This window comes from Phascolarctos cinereus, unplaced genomic scaffold (genome assembly GCF_003287225.1).
Source record: "Phascolarctos cinereus isolate Bilbo 61053 unplaced genomic scaffold, phaCin_HiC Scaffold_2;HRSCAF=192, whole genome shotgun sequence".
Lineage (NCBI taxonomy): Eukaryota > Metazoa > Chordata > Mammalia > Diprotodontia > Phascolarctidae > Phascolarctos > Phascolarctos cinereus.
In genome coordinates, this window is record NW_027555625.1 from 132,069,811 (window position 1) to 132,090,756 (window position 20,946).

At 36.2% G+C, this 20,946-nt stretch overlaps 1 protein-coding gene across 1 annotated transcript in view; it reads left to right on the forward strand.

The window, feature by feature from the left end:
• Positions 1 to 20,946, forward strand: part of LOC110203767 (disintegrin and metalloproteinase domain-containing protein 2-like) — a 223,909-nt gene that overhangs the window by 150,131 nt on the left and 52,832 nt on the right. The window contains 2 exon segments of the mRNA XM_078149595.1: positions 3,633 to 3,714; positions 7,720 to 7,856. Of these exon segments, the coding sequence (XP_078005721.1) occupies positions 3,633 to 3,714; positions 7,720 to 7,856 (219 nt within the window).

The window sequence follows — 20,946 nt, forward strand, 5'->3', positions numbered from 1 at the left end:
ACTTATTAATTAATTAATTTATTTATTTTGGCTTGTGTATAGGCAGCTAGTTTGATTATCATTCAAGCCAACCAAATTTTTGAGATAGCTATGGATTCATTTCTTATAAAGCCACCAAGTGCCCATCCTAAATCTCCCCCCTCAAGTCTCCACAAAGATATTTGTCCAAATCTATCTGAAGAAACTCTTCTAAATTCCCTGACTCTGACAAGATGTTTCTTAACCTTCTGATTTGTGGCAGTAAAAATAGGAAGACATTATGGAGAAGAAAATTCTTTGCAATGTACTGGCACTATATCAGATGACATATTTTATGTGATAAACTATTGGATTTAACTTATGAAAGCTTCATATGACATAAGTATATAATGGATAGCTGATTAAGTGTAATGTTTGAGGTTATTTAAAAAAAATTAGGCATTAGGATCTTAACCAGCAATTAAATCTCTTTTCACAATGTGTTTCTTAGGTTAAGTGAGATTGTTTTATATCATTGCAATTTTCAGTGACTTTTCTAGGAATATAAACCACTGTACATGAGAGGAGGGTCAGTATAGATCACTCTTTAAAACTTCAGTTTAATGACTTGAGATTAAATTGGAGAGTTCTTTCCATGAAAATTTATCACCTTCATGCCTAAAGTATGGAAGCCAATGTGTGTATATACATATGCATTATGTATGTTCCTATGTATGCATGCATATATGTATATTTGCATATCATCTAAATATTCAAAGGATATGAACAGACAGTTCTCAGATGAATAAATTAAAGCCATCTATAGTCATATGAAAAAGTGCTCTAAATCATTATTGATTAGAGAAATGCAAATCAGAACTCTGAGGTAACACATCACACCTATCAGATTGGCCAACATGACAAAACAGGAAAATGATAAATGTTGGAGAAGATGTGGGAAAATTGGAACACTAATGCATTTTTGGTGGAGTTGTGAAATGATCCAACCATTTTAGAGAACAATTTGGAACTATGCCCAAATGGCTATAAAAATGCGCATGCCCTTTGACCCAGCAATAACACTTCTAGGGCTATATCCCAAAGAGATCATACAAAGGGGAAAAAGACCCACATGTACAAAAATATTCATAGCAGCTGTTTTTGTGGTGGCAAAGAACTGGAAATTGAGAGGAGGCCCATCAATTGGGGAATGGCTGAGCAAGTTGTGGTATCTGAACATAATGGAATGCTATTGTGCTATAAGAAATGATGAACAGACTGACTTCAGCAAAACCTGGAAAGACTTGTATGGTTTGATGCTGAGTCAAGTGAGCAGAACCAGGAGAATGTTGTACACAATAACAGCCACGTTATACGATGACTAATATTGATAAACTTAACCCTTCTCAGCATTACAAGGATCTAAGACATCTCCAGAGGCCTCGTGGTGGAAAATGCTACCCACATCCACAGAAAGTACTATGGAAGTTGAATTGCTATCTTTTTTTTTCTCTTCTGTTGAGTTTTGTTTCCTCTTTCTGATGGTTCCTCCTATTGGTTTTAATTTTTACTTACAACATCAGTAATATGAAAATATGTTTAATAGGAATGTAAATGTATAGCCTATATCAGATTGTGCACTGTCTTGGGAAAGGTGGCAGGGAGGAAGGGGGAGAAAAATTTTAAACTCAAAAGCATATGGAAGTGATTGTTGATAAATCAAAATAAATTAGTAAAATGAATTTCTAAAAAAATTTGCATATCATCACCTAATGGCAGATTTCAGATGAAAAGCTTCTCTCTTACCTTAGCCAGGATTTTTTTTAACTTTATTAATTTATTTCGATCTATCAAAAATCACCCTGAGCCTAAAATTTTTCTCCCCGTTTCTGCCCACAACCCTCCCCAAGACAGCCACAATCTCATACAGGCTATACATCCAAACTCTTATTAAACATATTTTCACATTAGTGAAGTTGCAAGTAAAAATTAAAACCAATAGGAGGAACCATGAGGATGGTTCTTAAAGCATATTTTGTCCCATGTAGGCCCCTCACACAATGCTTTTTCAGCTCAGTACAGCTTGCCAGAGTTGCCCTCTGCTGGCCTACCCACACCAAGCTGAAGCATTGGAAGAATGTTTTACTGGAAGTTTTCTCTCTCATTATGAGTAGTTCAAATAGAACAAAATTTTTTAAAAACAGTATTAATTTTATAAAACAGGAGGCATATTTTTAGGGTTCTGTACTTGCAGTCATCTATTTTAACCTTTTTCAGTGTAGCTGCCAGAGGGAGCAAGAGGCCCAGATCCTAACAGCATTAACATGTTGGTGGAAAATGGTCCCTGATCTCTTTCTCTTAAATGAGATGTAAAGAGCAGTTGAAGGAGATCAATATTGCAACTTTCAGCAGCCAGAGCAGAATGCTGAATAACTCTTCACAGGACCAGAAGAATCCTTAGCCACAAGACTGATCCTCCTTCTTCATTTCCTTGTTGCCAAAAGTTTTCAAGTGCAATTGTAAATTTTTAAAAATATAAATAAATCAGAAGAAAAAGAGGTAAAATTTTAGGAGGATATATACAGGGAAGCTGTGTATTTCAAAAAGTCTTGCTTCATATCTCCCTATATTTTATACATTTTTTTAATCTATTATTGGCAATATGAATTCTTACAGTTTGTACTGCATTTTTCAGAAATCTTTGGCTGTTAATTCTCTTTATTTGCCATTAGAATAGCTCTGTAAAGTAGCTAATTAAAACATTGTTTATAGAGATATAGCCCTTCTTTTGACAGAGTTTCTAGCATAATATAGTAAAAGTAAAGGTGATTTTTTTAAATCTTTGCAAATTTAATTAAATTTAATTTTACAAAGTTGAATCAAAATAATTTATTTAACCTTGTTTCATAAGAGGCTGATTTTATAATTATGTAGTGTAAGGTTAATACATTAAAATCTTACAAGTTCAAACTTTCTAATGTTAGAGTTAGTGTTGGTGAGATATTCCTAATGAATATCTGCTGTGTCCATTTACTCTTGAGACTTCCCCCTAAATCTGTGGGCCAGAAGCTCTGGAGGCAGCCACTGCCCTGGGGCCACACATGGGGACAGGGGCTGGGACCCCACCCTGCTTCTCTCACTGCAGAATCAGACTTTACCCACTGACCTTCTAAGTTGTCTTTGGCATTCATGGGTTGAGAAGTCAGGAAACTGCCACAGCAGTCCTCTGAGGCCTGTTCCGGGTTTGCTGTGGCCTGCGTGCCCAAACTGAACTGAGCTCCTCACCTAGGTTGGCAAGATATATCTTTCTGATCCACCATCTAGGTTATCCTCGGCTGGAAATTTGTTTCACTTTGTCTTTTTGTGGGTTCTGCTGCTTTAGAATTTGTTTAGAGCCATTTTTTAATAGGTATTTGGAGGGGTTTGGGGGAGAGCTCAAACAAGTCACTGCTTTTACTCTGCCATCTTGGCTCCACCCTCTTTATTGTACATTTTAAAAGAAGCAGAAATAATAAGACCACTGTGTGTTACATGTTGTCTGAGAGGTACTTTAAAATTCTAAGAGGATTTTTAAACATAGAATAGTTCAAATAGTTATAGAAAACAGTTGCAAATGAATTTGCCTATTTTTCCCAAAGATGTGTTTTTAATAAAATTTTATTTTTGTGCTTAAGTTATAGGAATAGACTTAGATATGTGGGAGCGACATTTCAAGGAAAGATATGTGAAAGAAACTATGCTGGTGGTGTTGCTTTGGTATGGTATTATTTAATTAATATCACTAATATTTATGTAGACTGTTAAGATTCTTCCTTATTGTCATGTTACTGTATGTAAATATAATATGCAATGGATGTCTTGGGAGGCATTTTCTCTGCTCTTCATTTACAGGGAGAGCTTTTAGAGCCATTAAGAAATATTTTGGGCCACACAGAAGGGGAATTACTGAAGTGTTGGGCTCGCCCATTAGAGCATGAAGCCTTTCCAGTATGATCAGGAGTAAAGCAAGAATGTCCGTTATGACCATTACTATTCAACATTGTACAAAAAATGTTAGCTATAGAAATAAGAGAAGAAAAGGGAATTAAAGGAATAAGAATAGGTAAAAAGAAAATAAAACTATCACTTTTTGTGGATGATATAATACTTAAAGAAACCCGGAAAGTCAACTAAAAAACTGATTGAAATAATTAACTTCAGAATATAGTTTGAATATTGCAGAATATAAAATAAATCCACAGGAATCATCTACATTTTTATATATTACTAACAAAATGCCATAGAAAGAGATATTCCATTAAAAATAACTACGGGCATTTTAAAATACTTGCCTGCCAATGCATACACGCAGACACACAGATACACACACAGAGGAACTTGATGAAGACAATTCTAAAACACTGAAACAAATAGAGATCTAAATAATTAGAGAAATATTAGTATCTCATGAGGAGGTTAAGTTAATGTAATAAAATGACAATATTACTTAAATTGATTTACTTATTCACATCAGATTTCAAAGGAGTATTTCATATAGCTAAAAAAAAAATAACAAAATCCAGAGGAAATGTCAGGAATCACAAAGAAATCTATTAAAAAATGGAAAGGAAGGAGGTCTAACAGTACTTGATCTCAAACCATTCTATAAAGCCATAATTATTAAAACAATTTGGTGTTAGATGAAAAATAGGGAGGTTGGTCAATGGAATAGAAAAGGCACACAATATACAGAAGGAAATCAATACAGTAACCTTCTGTTTGAGAAACCCAAAGATGCCAGCAATTGGTATGAGAACTCACTGTTCAACAAAACCTGTTGGGAAAACTGCAAGAAGTCTTGCAAAAACTAAGTGTAGACCAAAATCTCATACTGTACACCTAGATAAGCTCTAAATGGGTACATGATTTAGACATAAAGGCTGATATCATAAGCCAGTTAGAGGAGCATGGAAGAAACTATCTATTTGATCAAAGAAGAGAAAGAGAAGTTCATAATAGGCAAAGTAGACAATTTTCATTATATGAAATTTAAAGTTTTTGCACAAACAGAACCAATATAGCTAAAATTGGAGAAGTAAGAAATCAGGGGAAAAAAAATCTTTGCAGCAATTTCCTCTGATAAACATTTCAAAACTAAGATATATAGGGCATTGAGTCAAATTTACAAGAATAGGCCATTCCTCCATTGATAAATGGTCAAAAATACAAATGGGTAGTTTTCAGAGGAAGAAATCCAAACTATTAGTGGACATACAAAAAATTCTCTAAATCACCAATAATTAGAGATATGCAAATTAAAACAACTCTGAGGTACTGATGAGGTTAGGGGTCCTGGAATCCCAAAATCACAACAAGCGGATCGTGCCAGCAAGATTCGACCCAAGCCTTCTTTCAGCCAAAAACAAGGTTTATTGAAGATTTGCCATATTAGCTGGAATCTGAGCATCTTTGGGCTATTGGCTTGATTGTAAAAGTCTGTGTATCTTAATGGAGACAAGATGAACCTTATATACAGAAAGACTGTGGGAGGGATCTAGGAGTGTCCAAGTAGCCTATGAGGTAATATCTAGGAGTGGCCAGGTAGTCTATGAGGTAATAGAATTCCAGGGAAATGGAGCCTAGGTGGGACCAGGGGTGGGAAGTGGCCTGGGGCCATTGGTAGACAAGACAGTGGAGGGCCAGGCTAGGTAATGGGGGGTGGGATTGAGTGTGGCCAAAACAACAGAATCATGGCCTCAGGGTAACTCCAGAGATCTCCTTGATCAAGTGGAAGAATTCAAGGACAGTGCAAAGGTTTTCTAGGGCCCATAGACAAATGGAGCCCAAATTGGGACAAAGACCTCACTTTGGGCCCATACCCCATCACTACCACCTCATTTTTATCAGATTGACAAAGTTAACACAAAAGGAAAATAAAAATGTTGGAGGGGATCTGCTAAAATGGGTACACTAATGCACTGTTGTGAAGCTATGAATTGATCTAACCATTCTGGAAAGCAATTTAGAACTATGCACTCCAAATCTCTTTAACTGGATATACCTTTTGACCCAGTGATAACACTACTAGATCTATATTCCTAAAGAGATCAAAGAAAGAGGAAAAGAACCTATATATTAAAAAAATATTTTGGCATCTCTTTTTGTGATAGTAGAGAATTTGAAACTAAAGGGATGCTCATCCATAGGGGAGTGGCTGAACATATTATGGTATATAAGTGTAATGGAATACTGTTGTGCTCTAAGAGTTCAAGACATAGAAATGTAAAGAAGTATGTTTTAGATACATGCAAATGAACAGTACTAGCAAATGGCAAGATCAAATCAGGGAGGCAAGATGAGTAGAATTTGGCTTCAATATATAACATGTGAAAAGGCATAGGTCAAATAAGATTACAAAGACAAGCAGGCATCAGATTTTATTTTTAAGAATATTTTATTTTTTTTCACAATAACATGTAAAAGACAATTTCTAACATTCATTTAAAACATTTTAAATTCCAAATTTTCTCCTTCCCTTCCTCACCTTCCCCCTCCCTGAGATGATAAACAATTTATATATATTATACATGTACAATCATGCAAAACATATTTCCACATTAGTCATATTATGAAAGAAGACACAGACCCAAAGAAAAAAAAAAGACCACATTGAATAAATGACTAAAAATTAATTTGAGATAAGTTAACATAGTCCTAAAAAATTAGTGGATCAAAGAACAAATCACAGAAAGAATTGATAATTTCATTAAAGGTGATGAAAACAATGAGACAATAGACTAACATTTTGAGGATGCAGCCAAAGCCTTGCTTAGAGGAAAATTTAATTTTTTGATTTAATTTAATTTTCAGTCCAAATATGCTCCCTTTATTTCTTCTTCTTCTTCTTCTTCTTCTTCTTCTTCTTCTTCTTTCTTCTTCTTCTCCTTCTTCCCCCTCCCCCTCCCCCTCCTGCCCTCCCCCTTCTTCCCCTCCTCTATGTCCTCCCCCTCCTCCCACTCTCCCTTCTCCCCCATCCCTTCCCTCCTCCCCCTCCTCCCCCTGTCCTTCCTTCTCCCCTTCCTCCTCCCCCTCCTCCTCTTCTTCTTCCTCCTACTTTCTCTCTCTCTCTCTCTCTCTCTCTCTCTCTCTCTCTCTTTCTCTTTCTCTCTCTCTCTCTCTCTCTCTCTCTCTCTCTCTCTCTCTCTCTCTCTCTCTCTCTCTCCCTCCATCAGGGTTGTGTGATTTGCCCAGGAGCACATAGCTAGTAAGTATCTGAGGTAGGCTTTGAACTTAGGTCCTCCTGACTTGAGAGCCAGTGCTCTATCCCTTATGTCACATAGCTGTCCTACACCCCTACCTTGAATTCTCTTCCTTCAAGGTCTGGCTCAGATAACGCCTCTTTAATGAAGCTTTCCATGATTCCCTACAACTAGATATGGTAATTCCCTACTCATATATTTCATGCCAATCTATTTTACATCTATTATGCACATAGTCATATTCTAATTTTGTTAGGAATTATTTATGTACATCCTGTCATCTCTAATAGTTTGCAAGTTCCTTGAAAGAAGGGCCTCTGTCATTCTTGTAAGTATATCCAAGGCGTAGACTAAGTTCTTTAACATAGTAGGTGCTCAATTAAATATTGTATTTCCTGTCAAGTTTACTCGTTTATTGTTCATTTTGTTCATTTTAACTTAATTCTTTCTTTTTCCCCAGGCGAATAATTATTACATCTTCAGTAGTGGTAATTTTTCTGTTTTTTTTTTTTTTAATTTTTAGTATCCAAGAACGTTAAGTCTGGAGTCATTTTCTGTTATTATTGCTCAATTACTGGGTCATAGCATGGGATTAACTTATGATGATGTTGAAAGTTGTCACTGTTCAAGAGCTGTCTGCATAATGAACCCGGAAGCAGTGTAAGATGTTTTCTTTATCAAATGTCTATCACAATAAGATTATATCTTTATTTTACATGTAGGCATACATGTATGTGTGTGTGTGTGTTTGTGTGTGTATCAACTAACATTTTAACTGTGGGCAGAACTGATACTATTTATTAACAGTGTTGACCAATCTTTTCTCCCCACCAAATCAAATGATATATAGTGGAAGCAGATATAGATAATCTGTATGGCTTTGGGTGTCTTTTGGCAGAGCCTTATATTTAGGAATTAGCTTTTGGTCTAGTCACTAAATATGTCCTGAATGAAAAGGAACTGGCAGGCTTACCTGTCCATTTCTAATGCCGTTCTTTGACTCCTGTGTTTGCATAGTGGATGGATGCACATTTTATGTTCCTTGAGCTATATAAAATAAAGAGATTTAATCTTCATGTAAGAATACTTATTATGAATATTAACTTATAACAAATACCAACAGCAAGCTTTCATGTAAAAATAATAGATGTGATTACCGCAATGGATTCCAGTTTGAGCATTGAACTAGGGATAAATAGGTAAGCCATTAAAGACTATAATCCTTGATCAAAGTGAAAAACATTGAAAGATGAGGCTTCTGAATTGTGACAGTAAGAGTAGGGGTACTGGACAACTTGAGGATTTAAGGAGGCAGCCAATCTGTTCTTCACTGCTATGGTAAGTACTATATTGAAAGAACATTGATCGCAAAGATGACTCTAACTATATCAGTTACTTGCTTCCTTGACTTTGATTTGGTTTCATTTTTTTTTCAGTTGTTTTTCTTCTTTTAAACATTACTTCATTTGTATTAATGCTTTTTGTTTTTATATCACATTTATTTCTCAATATATCCCTTTTACCTTCCTTACCCAGTGGACCATCCCTTTTTTAAAAGATTTAAGCATAAGGAGTAAAAAATATTTGGCTGGTTTTAAAGATAGTAACTACAAGAGAATAAAGGAAAAATAAAGACAGTAACTAACTTAACCCTCCACAAAATTCCTACTGGGCTCCCCTTATCCCAAGATGGAGCTGTCCCTGGGCTTCTGAAGGTCCAGCTCAGACAGTGTTGTGTCTGTTGGGCGGGAGCAAACCTCACTCAGTGTTGCACACCACAAGCACTTCACCAGTGCTTATTGACTGATTGTCAGTAGAAGATTGACCACTTGGCCACAATGGCCTTTAACAATAGTATCACAGATTTAGAAGTGGAAGCAACATTAGAGATCATCTAGTCCAACTCCTCCATTTTGGAGATACGGAAATGAAAGTTAGAGAAGGGAAGGGTCTTGCCCAGGGTCACCCAGCAAGGAAGTGGCAGTAGTGAGATTGGAACCCAGACTTCCTGACTCCAAGTCCCACGCTCTATCCATTATGCCATGCAGCCTGTGAGAGAAAAACAACATATTTTAGTCTTGCATAGCCCTTTTCTCCTTTTTATTGCCACCACTCTGGTGTAGGCCCTCATCACCTACACTGTTGCAATAGCCTTCAGGTAGGTCTGGGTGTCTCAGGTCTCTCCCCACTGCAGCTCCATCTTCCATTAAGTCACCAAAGCAGTTTTTCCTAAAGTTGAGATCTGATCATGCTACATCCATACCCTCTTCCCCATCCTTACTCCCCAACTAAGTAAACTCTGATGGCTCCCTGCTGTCTGTAGTATCAAATTCACAATTATCAATTTCTCTTTCAAAGCCCTTCATAACCCAGCCCCCTCCAACCTTTCTAGTCCTCTTACACCTTATCCCCCAAAACATCTTCATTCCAGTGAGATTGGCCTCCTGGCTGTTCCACAAACAAGATATTGCATGTCTCATCTCTGGGTATTTTCTCTGGCTGTCTCTCATGTCTGGAATGCTCTTTCTCCTCATCTCCTTCTGACGTCCCTGACATCCTTTAAGTCCCATCTAAAATCCTATCTTCTACAGGAAACCTCTCCCAACCCTTCTTAATTCTAACACCTTCTCTCTCATTTAGTTCCTATTTACTTTGTACATAGTTTGTACATATTTGTTTGCTTGTTTTCTCCCACATTAGGATGTGAGCTTCTTGAGGTCATCAGCTGTCTTTTGCCTTTTTCTATGGCCAGTATTTAGCACTGTGGCTGGTACATAATAGATGTTTAATAAATATTTATCGACTGACTGCTTCCACAACAATAGGGATAGAATAATGAAAAGAGAATGGGGAAGACACTGTATGTGTCAAACACTGAACATCACAAAAATGAAACTGACTGTCTTTACTGATAAGAAACTTACAGGTTTCTGGTACTGGGAGAAATTTTAGAATTATCTGTGAGTAGCCAGATGATGAACTGGTTAAAACCAAAGTCAAAGTAAAGGATAAAATAGGATAAGCTTCTTATCCCTTTTTTGTGTTATGAACCATCTTTGGTAATCAAGTGAAGCCTATAGATCCTTTCTCAAAATAATGTTTTAAATGTAGAAAGTAAAAAAAAAATTACAAAGGCAATTACTTATAATGAAATTTATTGTTTAGTTGTTTTCAGTCATGTCTGACTCTTCATGACCCTAATTGGTATTTTCTTGGCGAAGATACTGGAATGGTTTAGCATTTCCTTCACTAGCTCATTTTACAGATCAGTAAACTGAGGTAAACAGGGCCAAGTGACTTGTCCAGGATCATGCAGCTAGTAAGTGTTGAGGTTCAAGAGGTATTATGGGGTTATCTCAAAAGAATCCACAGACTGAGACCATCTCCAACCTTAGCAGAGGCATTTATTGAGGATTGTGTTCTCCAGCAAGCTAGGCTCCTTAGAGGAACCAGCAGCTTAGCAGAGGAAGACAGGGATTTTTATACAGCATAAGTTACCATTACCTCATTACAGAATATGTGAATATAAAAAATATAGGAGGGGTTTATTAATGTGGGAGGGGTCGTAGCCTTGGTGGATCTGTGCATCTGGTTGCCCATAATTTATACAGAAAAAAGCCCGCTGTGAGGCATTAATGTATGATGATGATATTTACTAAACCTCCTTACATCATAAGTTTACCTTAGGACTTTTGCTATTACTGCTCAGGTGTCCACTTAGGCTGTGATTTAGCGATCAAACATCCTGCTCACTGTCCTATTGGTGCCGCTTTCTGATTGGCAGGCCATTGTAGTCTTTTCTCAGGCATGATAAATGGCTGTCTGAGACTAAATGGATGGTGTGGTTGAGAATATGGACATGCCTGTTATTCTAGTGAGGCAGTGAGGCATATGAGGAAGTTGGGATATTGAGTCTGAGGACAGTGGCTAGCTAGGGGCAGTGGTTAGGATTCCATCAGCAAGTGTCTGAGGCCAGATATGATCTTGGGAAAATGAGTCTTCTTGAATCTAGACCAAGCAGTATATTCACTATGCAACCTAGCTGCCCCTAATTAATATTGAAATAATTATCAAAATTTTAACAAACAAGTTCAGTGGCCCGAAGTTAAGAACACCTGAATTAGAAGAAAGGAAAAAAAGTTGAGAAGGCACATTGTGTATAACTGCAAAATCTTTATCAGGACCTGAAAAGTTGTGCCAAAAAATGAGTCATGCATAAAAATCTTGATAATGGTTCTTATAATTTTTACCTGTATAACATCTTTCATATATGTTCCCTTCATTCTACTAGCAGAACCTTCACTCTAGTTCAAGATTCCATCAGCTATTGCCTAGACAATTGAAATAGTCTCCTAATTCTTCTCTCTCAAATGAGTTTCTTCCTATTTCATCCATCTTCCACAGAGTTGTCAAAATGATTTTCTTAAAGCATAGGCATGACTGGATCCCCTTCCTAAATCTTTTGAATCAACTCTATTGGTTTATTGTTACCTCTGGGATCAGATGTAAACTTTTCTATTTAGCATTTGAAACTTGACAACTTGGCCCCATCTGGCCTTTCTAGCCTTATTACACATTGCACTCTTCCCTCCCCAATCTCCCCTCTCCCCCAATGCTATATGGACTCATCATGGCCTTGCTGTTCACACACATGAGACTATCTTCTTGTATTGGCAGAGTCTTCTACCCAGGCCTGAGCCTTTGTAGCAGTGGCAGCTGCTATATTTGGAGTTGGTAAACAGTCGAACACAACTATGAGTCACTTGTATTCCCCTCGACCTCTCCCTTTTTGTGGACCAAGCTACTCTTTCCCTTTGGTACAGGTTGTTCTTTCCAGCTGCTCCCTTTGTGCCTCCTCACTGGAAGAGCACTTTCTCTCCAAACCAGGATACATGGAAACTATAAGGGTGCATGCCTACCTCAGTACCCACCCAGCCAGTTGCTACATAGCTATTGCTAATCATTAGCCTAGAGAGACTGTGGTAAAATTATTCTCCATGCCCTGGGAAGTTCTTAAATGTATCAATAACTATCTTTTTACTCCAGGTCCTCAGCAAGGGATACTCTCTGCCAAAATGGCCACAGTTTTAACTCATCTCTTTCCCTTCCCAAGTGTTCCCAATCAGACTGGATCCAGTGGCTCCAGGGGGAAAAGTGAGGCTGTTGACTCTGCACAGTCCTCCCTCACTTAAATCCAATTCACTTGCATGTCATGGTCCTCTTTGAAAATGAAGGACAAACAGCAAGCTCCCAATCATTCTTTCTCTACTACATTTGAACGATAACACACAGAGCTTAGTAATGTGGGTAGTTAACAGCTTGATCACATTTGCCAGTTTAAAAGACAAAATAAATGTTTAAAGATAGAAAGATATTCAAAATTTTAAGATACAAAATCAAACTTTTTGGTACCACTGAATAAATCCAGAAAGAGATTTCCAAGAGACTAAAGGGGGTGGTGGTGTCCTTTTATGCAGACCACTTCTACGTATGCATTTTTAAAGCATCAAGTAAGTCTTCTAGGAAGGTATAAATTAGGGAAAGACAGGGAATTTACAAAAGACTTTATAAAGAAAGATAGGTTAAATGAAAGGTCCTTTATTAGTTTCAGTTATTTTAGTGATCTTTTAGATACCAGCAGTGGATTAGCCAGGTAGTGGTGTGAACCTGGCCAGGTCGTCTTCTACTTCAGTGTCATTCTTGACTCCCCATTCTCATTCACCCCACATATCCAGTCCATTGCTAAATCTTCTTTTTACCTTAAAAAAATCTGTGGTATATATTGCTATCTCTCCCTCACAAATCCCCAACTCTAGTTCAGGCCCTCATTCTTGCTTGGATGATTGAAATAGTCTTTTGTCTGGTTTCTCTACTTCAAATGTCTTCTCACTCCAATCCATCTTCCACTCATATGCCAAATAAATTTTCCTAAAGTGTTGGTCTGACTATACATCCCTCTGATAAGCAAGCTCCAGGGACTCTTATTATCTTTAGTGTCAAATATAAACTTTTCTGCTTGGCATTCAAAGCTCTTCAAAACCAGGGCCCTTTTTGCCTTTCTAATCTTCTTACACTTTACTACCCTCCATGTAATTCATGATATATATTCACACCTATATCATATCTATACATAGATATGTATAGATCTATAGTTCTATAGATATATATGTTTATATAAATAAAATGTGTATAGATATCTATATATCTACACCTATATAAATGATGAGGGTGTAAATATATCTACATCCATACCTTCCCATCTGTCTCTCTGTCTATCTATCTGTCTATCTGTCTGTCTATCTATCTATCTATCTATCTATCTATCTATCTATCTATCTGTCTATCTATCCTCAACCAGAGGGTGGCTTCTAACATCTTAAACACATTCTATATGGAGGATTTATAAAAGAACATAGACAAAAATCACAAAGGAAAAGAAGATGTGAATAGGTTGTCCTTTTTTATGATGGAGATTACATACGTTGGAAAGATCACCAGTATGGAGAAGTAAAGGAGGTATTAGTTTGAAATATTTTCATAGATCACAGGAATTTTAAAGCATGAACTTAATAAAAAAAAAAGGAGCATGACATTTTTTGGTGAGTTAAAGTTGAAGTTTCTTTCTATTAGGGTCATCTGGATTCTATTAATCTGTATTTTGCTTTCTGTTTCCAAAAAAATTCTGAGTAATTTTCTTTTATGTTTTCCTGAAGTATAATATCCCTGCTTCCAACAAGTTTTAATTCATTATGTTTTTTGGGGGGAAGATCTTTGTTGTTTACATTATCTTTGTTAAACCCATTTTCTAGAGAAGTTGCTTTGGTTTAGAGAAAACTCATGTTCTTTCAATCTTCTTATTTTAAAAAATTCACTTTATCAAATTTTTCGTCCCCCTCCATACCTCTGAGTTACAAATTTGCTGTTCTCTTTGTTTTTGCAAAAACCCTCACTTTATTATAATTTAGAATATAAGGGAAGAAAGGAGAAAGAAATAAACATTTGTTAAATGTTTTGTTTTTGTTCATTCATTTTAGTTATGTTTGAGTCTTCATGACCCTGTTTTTTTTATTTTGGCAAAGTTACTGGAGTGGTTTGCCATTTTCTTCTCCAGCTCATTTTACAGATAAGAAAACTGAGGCAAATAGGGATAAGTGACTTCTCTCTGTTGACACAGCTAATAAGTGTCTGAGGCTGAATTTGAACTCAAGTCTTCTTTACTCCAGGCCCAATACTCTATCCACTGCACCACTTAGTTGCCTTCATTTGATACTCATAACAACCTTGTGAAGTAGGTACTGCTATTATTCCCACTTCAAAGCTGATGAAAGTGAGGCAAACAGAGGTTAAGTGACTTGCCTGGGCTCACATAGTTAGTCACACAGATCTGATTTGAACTAGGGTCTTCTTTACTCCAGGCCCAGTGCTGTAGCCACTGCACTATCTTGCAGCCTTCCGGTAATACCATGCGCTCTTCATTTGTATTTTTTATTATTGTTTAATGAGTTTGCAAGGCCATTTTTTTCTGAATGAATTTTGATATTATTTTATAAAGCATCCTCTTCGTTATTTGGTTGATATAATATTATATCTGTGAAATTTAGTTAGTATTGTTATTTTGACACAGCAAAACCATGAGCAGTGAATAGCTTTCCAAATATTTGTTTCCTATTTCTTTTTGTAATTTAAAAAGTTTTCATTTAATGCATTTTATTTTTTTTTGAAAAATTTTCCAGATATATTTCTCTCTCTCTTCTCTACTCTTATAGCAAAGTCCTTATAGTCCTTATAACAAAGAATAAAAAAGAAGGAAAAAGAAGAAAAATAGTTAATCAAAACTAGTCATATTGGCATATTGACATATTGATATAATTGGGAAAATTTATGAGTTTTTTCACATTCATAGTTTCCCACCTCCACCAAAAAAAAATGTATTTTTTCATCTCCTTTTCAGGGCCAAACTTAGCATTATAATTATGCAATGTTCAGTTTCATTTTTCTTTCCTGTAGTTCTTTCCACTTACCTTGCTGTAGTCATTGTATATATTGTTTCTCTCCCCCTCCTCCACCCCATGATTCTCCTAATTTTATTTTTATCAGCTTATAAAGTTCTTCCCATGCTTTCTTGAATGATGCATAGTTAATTTTTTTAAAAATGCAGTCGCATCCCATTATGTCCATACACCATAATTTGTTTAACCATTTTTTTGTTTGAAATTTTATTTTGTCTTGAAATTATATTAGAAAAGAACATTTCCATGTACATAGCAGTAAAGAAAAAGAGCATTCTATATAAAACTATGAATCTTCATTTTATACCACTTTTTTAAAAGTACATAATAAATTCTGTATGTTACTTTCAAAATTTTCTGATCTTCCCTTCTGAAATTCTGTGCCTTAAAAATAGTTACTATAGTCCCCTTTTTTGTGTTATCACTATTGCTAAATTATACTTCCCTATAGTCTCTTTCCCCAGTTAAAAACTGAGAGGAAAAAAGAAGAGGAGAAAAATCCCTTCTAACAAATAAGTATAGTCAAAAAAATTCATGTGTCAAGCACTTCTCTCTCAAGAGATAGATAACATACTTCAGCATAGGCCTTCTAGAAACATGATTGGTTGTTATATTAATCAGAGTTATAAAGCCTTTCAAAGCTGTTTTTCTTAGCAATGTTTTTGTTCTTGTATGAATTGTTCTTTTAATCTCCTCACCCTGGATAAGTTTATATCTATCCAGGAATCACTGAAATTATCTTCATCGTGTCTTAAGGTGCAATGATACTCCATTACATTTATGAAGCACAATCTATTCATCTGTTCCTCAGTTGCCAAAGAGGCAATCTTAGGCCCTTTTTAAGATTCTAGATCTTTCTTTTCTTTTTTCCCCTTTCAATCTTCCTTTCAGGGTTGAGGAGTTTATTTTGCTTGTGAATATTTTCTCCCTGGTATTAGCCTTTCTCTTAACCCTCCCTCTGTTTCTTGTTTCTCTGTTGAGTTTGATTTATTTCTACACCAAATATTGTCTGTTTCAAACCCTGCTTTTTCTGTTCCGGAGAAGAATGAGGTTCATTTGATGACCACTATCACCTCACCCTCCTCCATGTTTTTATACTCTTTGTCTTACATAGCAAATCCTACTTCATTTGTCCTGTATACAACATTATATTCTTCTGTTTGCAGAAGAGAACAAGTCTATATTTAGGGTGGACTGCTTTTTTTCTTCTTCTTTGTAATCAGTGGATTCCTTCTTTCTCTTCTTTGTCCAGTTCTTCCAATAGATTTATTTCTTGAATGATGTAGTTGTCGTCTTTTTCTTAGATCATGATTTCTGTTTGATGAATTGAGTTTTCAAGGAATGTATTTCTTACACAAGGTTGACTGCTTCTCCTTCTAAACTATCTATTTTCCTTTGAATGCTTTCTTTCATAGTTTTTATTTTATTTCTTATTTCTTGATTCATGTCTTCTAGGTACTCATGGAGTCCCTTTTGAAAATACATTTATTGGGGGGCAGAGCCAAGATCATGGAGTAAAAGCAGTGACTTGCTTGAGCTCTCCCCCAAACCCCTCCAAAAACCTGTAAAAAAATGGCTCTAGGGGGCAGCTAAGTGACACAGTGGATAGAGCACCGGCCCTGAAGTTAGGAGAACCTGAGTTCAAATCTGGTCTCAGACCAAATACTTGACACTTATTAGCTGTGTGACCCTGGACAAATCACTTAACCCCAATTGCCTAAAAAAACACTGGCTCTAAACAAATGCTAGAGCAGCAGAATCCACAAAAATACAGAATGAAACAAATTTCCAGCCCAAGGCAACCTCGATGCTTGATTAGAAAGGTCTGTTACACTGGGCTGGGAGAAGAGCAAAGTTCAGCATGGGCACACAGGGAAAGACAGTGCCTCAGTGAACCTGGAGCAGTCCTCAGGGGATTGAATCAAAGGGAGCTGTGGTGGGTTCCAGACTTCTCAACTCACAAACACCAAAGACAGCTTAGAAGGTCAGTAGGAAAGGTCTGTCAGAGCATGGTGAGAGAGTAGCTTGGTCCTGGCCCCACTCCCAGTGCAGCCCCAGGGTGGTGGCTGCTTCCTGAGCTCTCGGCCAACAGACAGAGGGGGAATCGAGTGGCTGATCAGAGGGGGATTGCAGGGCTCTCTTGGCTGGTGCTGAGGCAGGATTCTCTTGCTTTACCTGTGCTTGGATATGAATTACAGTGCTGGATGGTGGTCCTGGGGCAAGGAAAAGTGCTGGCTAGTTGGTGGTGGTGTAGAAGAATCCCCCTCACAGTTCCAAGGCAGAAAAGAGTGCTTTTGGTCACTCATAGACCAGAGTGCAGGCCAGAAAAGGAGTAAACACTTTACCCTTGATTGTACCATCTTGGAAGAACTGAAAATTTACAGGTCCCTAGAAATATCCCTGAAAACAGCTGCACAAGATCCCTGAACCTTGGGATAGTGCATTCTCCACACTGGAAGCAGAGCCCTACCTTAACAAAGAGCTTAAAACTCAAGTAATTGGCTAGGAACATGAGCAAACTGCACAAAACATCAGACCATAGAAGCTTACTTTGGTGACCAAGGAGATGAAAACATATAACCAGAAGAAGACAATAAAGTCAAAGCTCCTACATCCAAAGTCTCCAAGTAAAATATGAGTCAGTCCCAGGCCATAGAAGAGCTCAAAAAGGATTTTGAGAAGCAAGTAAGAGAAGTAGAGGAAAAACTGGGAAGAGAAATGAGAGTCATGCAAGAAAATCATGAAAAATAAGTCAACAGCTTGCTAAAAAGACCCCAAAAAATACTGAAGAAAATAACACCTTAAAAAATAGCCTAACCCGAATGTCAAATGAGGACCAAAAAGCCAATGAGGAGAAGAATGCCTTAAAAAGCAGAATTGGAAAAATGGAAAAGGGAGTCCAAAAGCTTACTGAAGAAAATACTTCCTTAAAAACTAGAATGGCACAAATGGAAGCTAATGACTTTATGAGAAGTCAAGACATTATAAAACAAAACCAAAAGAATGAAAAAATAGAAGACAGTGTGAAATATCTCTTTGGAAAAACAACTGACCTGGAAAATAGATCCAGAAGAGAGAATTTAAAAATTATTGGACTACCTGAAAGCCATGATCAAACAAAGAACCTAGACATCATCTTTCAAGAAATTATCAAGGAAAACTACTCTGATATATTAGAACCAGAGGGCAAAATAGAAATTGAAAGAATCCACCAATCACCTTCTGAAAGAGATTCCCAAAGGAAAACTCCTAGGAATATTGTAGCCAAATTCCAAAATTCATATGTCAAGAAGAAAATTTTGCAAGCAGCCAGAAAGAAACAATTCAAGTATTGTGGAAACACAATCAGGATAACACAAGATTTAGCAGCTTCTACATTAAGGGACTACAGGGCTTGGAATATGATATTCTGGAGAGCAAAGGAGATAGGATTACAACCAAGAATCACCTACCCAGCAAAACTGAGTATAATCCTTCAGGGTAAAAAATGGTCATTCAGTGAAATAGAGGACTTTGAAGCATTCTTGATGAAAAGACCAAAGCTGAATAGAAAATTTGACTTTCAAATACAAGAGTCAAGAGAAGCATGAAAAGACAAATAGGAAAGAGAAACCATAAGGGATTTATTAAACTTGTACTGTTTACATTCCTGCATGGAAAGATGATATTTATAACTCATGAGACCTTTGTCAGTATTAGGGTAGTTGGAGGGGAAAAAAAACCCAAGTAAATACATACATACATACATACATACATACATACATACATACATACATACATATATATGTATATATTCTTCTCCATTTTCTTACCTTTATTCTCTCTGTGTGTCTCTTCTTCAAGTGTATTTCTTGTAAACAACATATTGTAGTGTTCTGGGTTTTGATCCACTCTGCTATCTACTTGTCTTTTATGGGAGAGTTCATCCCATTCACATTCATAGTTATGATGGAGGTGTTTTGCATGACTACACATTTATAAACTGTATCAAGTTGCTTGCCTTCTTGGTGAGGATGGGTAAGAATGGAGGACGGGAGAGAATTTGGAATCAAGAGTTTTAAAAACAAATGTTAAAAATTGTTTTTTACTTGCAACTGGGAAATAAGATATACAGGCAATGGAGTAATAGAAATCTATCCTGCCCTACAGGAAAATAGAAGGGGAACAGGATAAGGGCGGCGGGGTGGGGGGAGAGTGATAGAACAGAGGGCAGATTGGGGGAAGGGCTATTCAGAATGCATGCCATCTTGGGGTGGGAGGAGGAGCAAGATGGGGAGAAAATTTGCAACTCAAAATCTGGTGGAAGTGAATGTTGAAAACTACAAATAAGTAAATTAATAAATATTTAATATAAAAAAGAAATAAAAAAAGAAAATATATTTATTTCCTGTAAGTCTCTGCTTACAGTTGTTGTGGAGTTACTGGCTCCTTCTCCTGGGGAAATCTCTGAAATTGTAATTTTTTTTTTGTTATGATGAACAATATTCCCTAGCAATTTGTTGAATTCCGTATTTTTCTTTTGTTTATATTTTTGTTAGATTTGTCCAAAACTGAGAGAGGGACAATGAAATATTCTACTATTGCATGTCTATATCCTGTAATTCAGTTAATTTTTTCCTTATATATTTAGATATTCAGGCGTTTGGAGTATATAAGTTTGCTGTCTTTGATCACTTTCAACATAATGTAGTTTCCTTGTTTATCTCTTTTTATGTTGTGAATTTTTGTTTCTGATTTGCCTAGTATTTTTAGTGTCTCCAATAAGGAGGATGTAGGAACATTCTCTAGTAGTCTATTTCAGTGTCTTATTATTTTTGTGTTATGGTAAGCTCAGTTCTTTTTGCTCCATCTTTAGTGGAAGAGGGAGAACACCTGATCTCTCAGAACAAGGAAGGAGGAAAAAAATGAGAAAATATTAAATGAGAGGTTAGGACTAGATGATCTCTAAGATCTTTTCAAAACATGTCTATATAACCCTTTAATTATAATGCACACTTATAAAATTTAAATTACTCATTTATTATTGAGACAGAAGTATTCTGGTATATGTGAATATACGGCAACACCATTTTCTAAATTGATGAAAGATTGCAGTGAATCCCTTATTCCTTAAATATTTAGTTATATTTAAAACTTCCCTTTTCCTCCACTCTTGACATAATAGCCTTTAATTTTTTGTCATTCATCCTTGAATTTATATTTTTCTCCATCTACTATGTACTTTTTTCTGTTTATCAGATTGTCAATATCATTGATTTTCCTATTTGATGAGATTTATTAAGCAATATGGTATCAAATTTATTATCCAGAATATGTTCATTTGGTCACCCCCCCCTTTTTTTTGCATTTTAGCTCCACAATTTGATAATCAATTACCTTTGCTTTTTATCGTGCTGACTAAAACATTAAATCCCTTTGAGTGATATAGAATTTAGCAATATTTTATGTCTGTTTATATAATCAATAGCAGCTTCAGTTGTTATATCCTCAGAGTTAGTACACTTTCTGTAGTCATAGAAGTGAGTGGAATGAAGGGATCAATTTATATAATAATAAAGGTTCTGTTTTTTGTTTGTTTATTTTTTTACTTTCTCAGTTGGGTGGTGAGGAAAAAGGCAGAAAATGTGGATCTGAAAAGAAAATGAAATTTAATTTAAAAAATAGAATGAGAGTTAGAAATTAGGAGGTGGTCTGTAAGATTGCTTTTATAAATCACAGAGGGGGTGACTGCACTGAAAAGA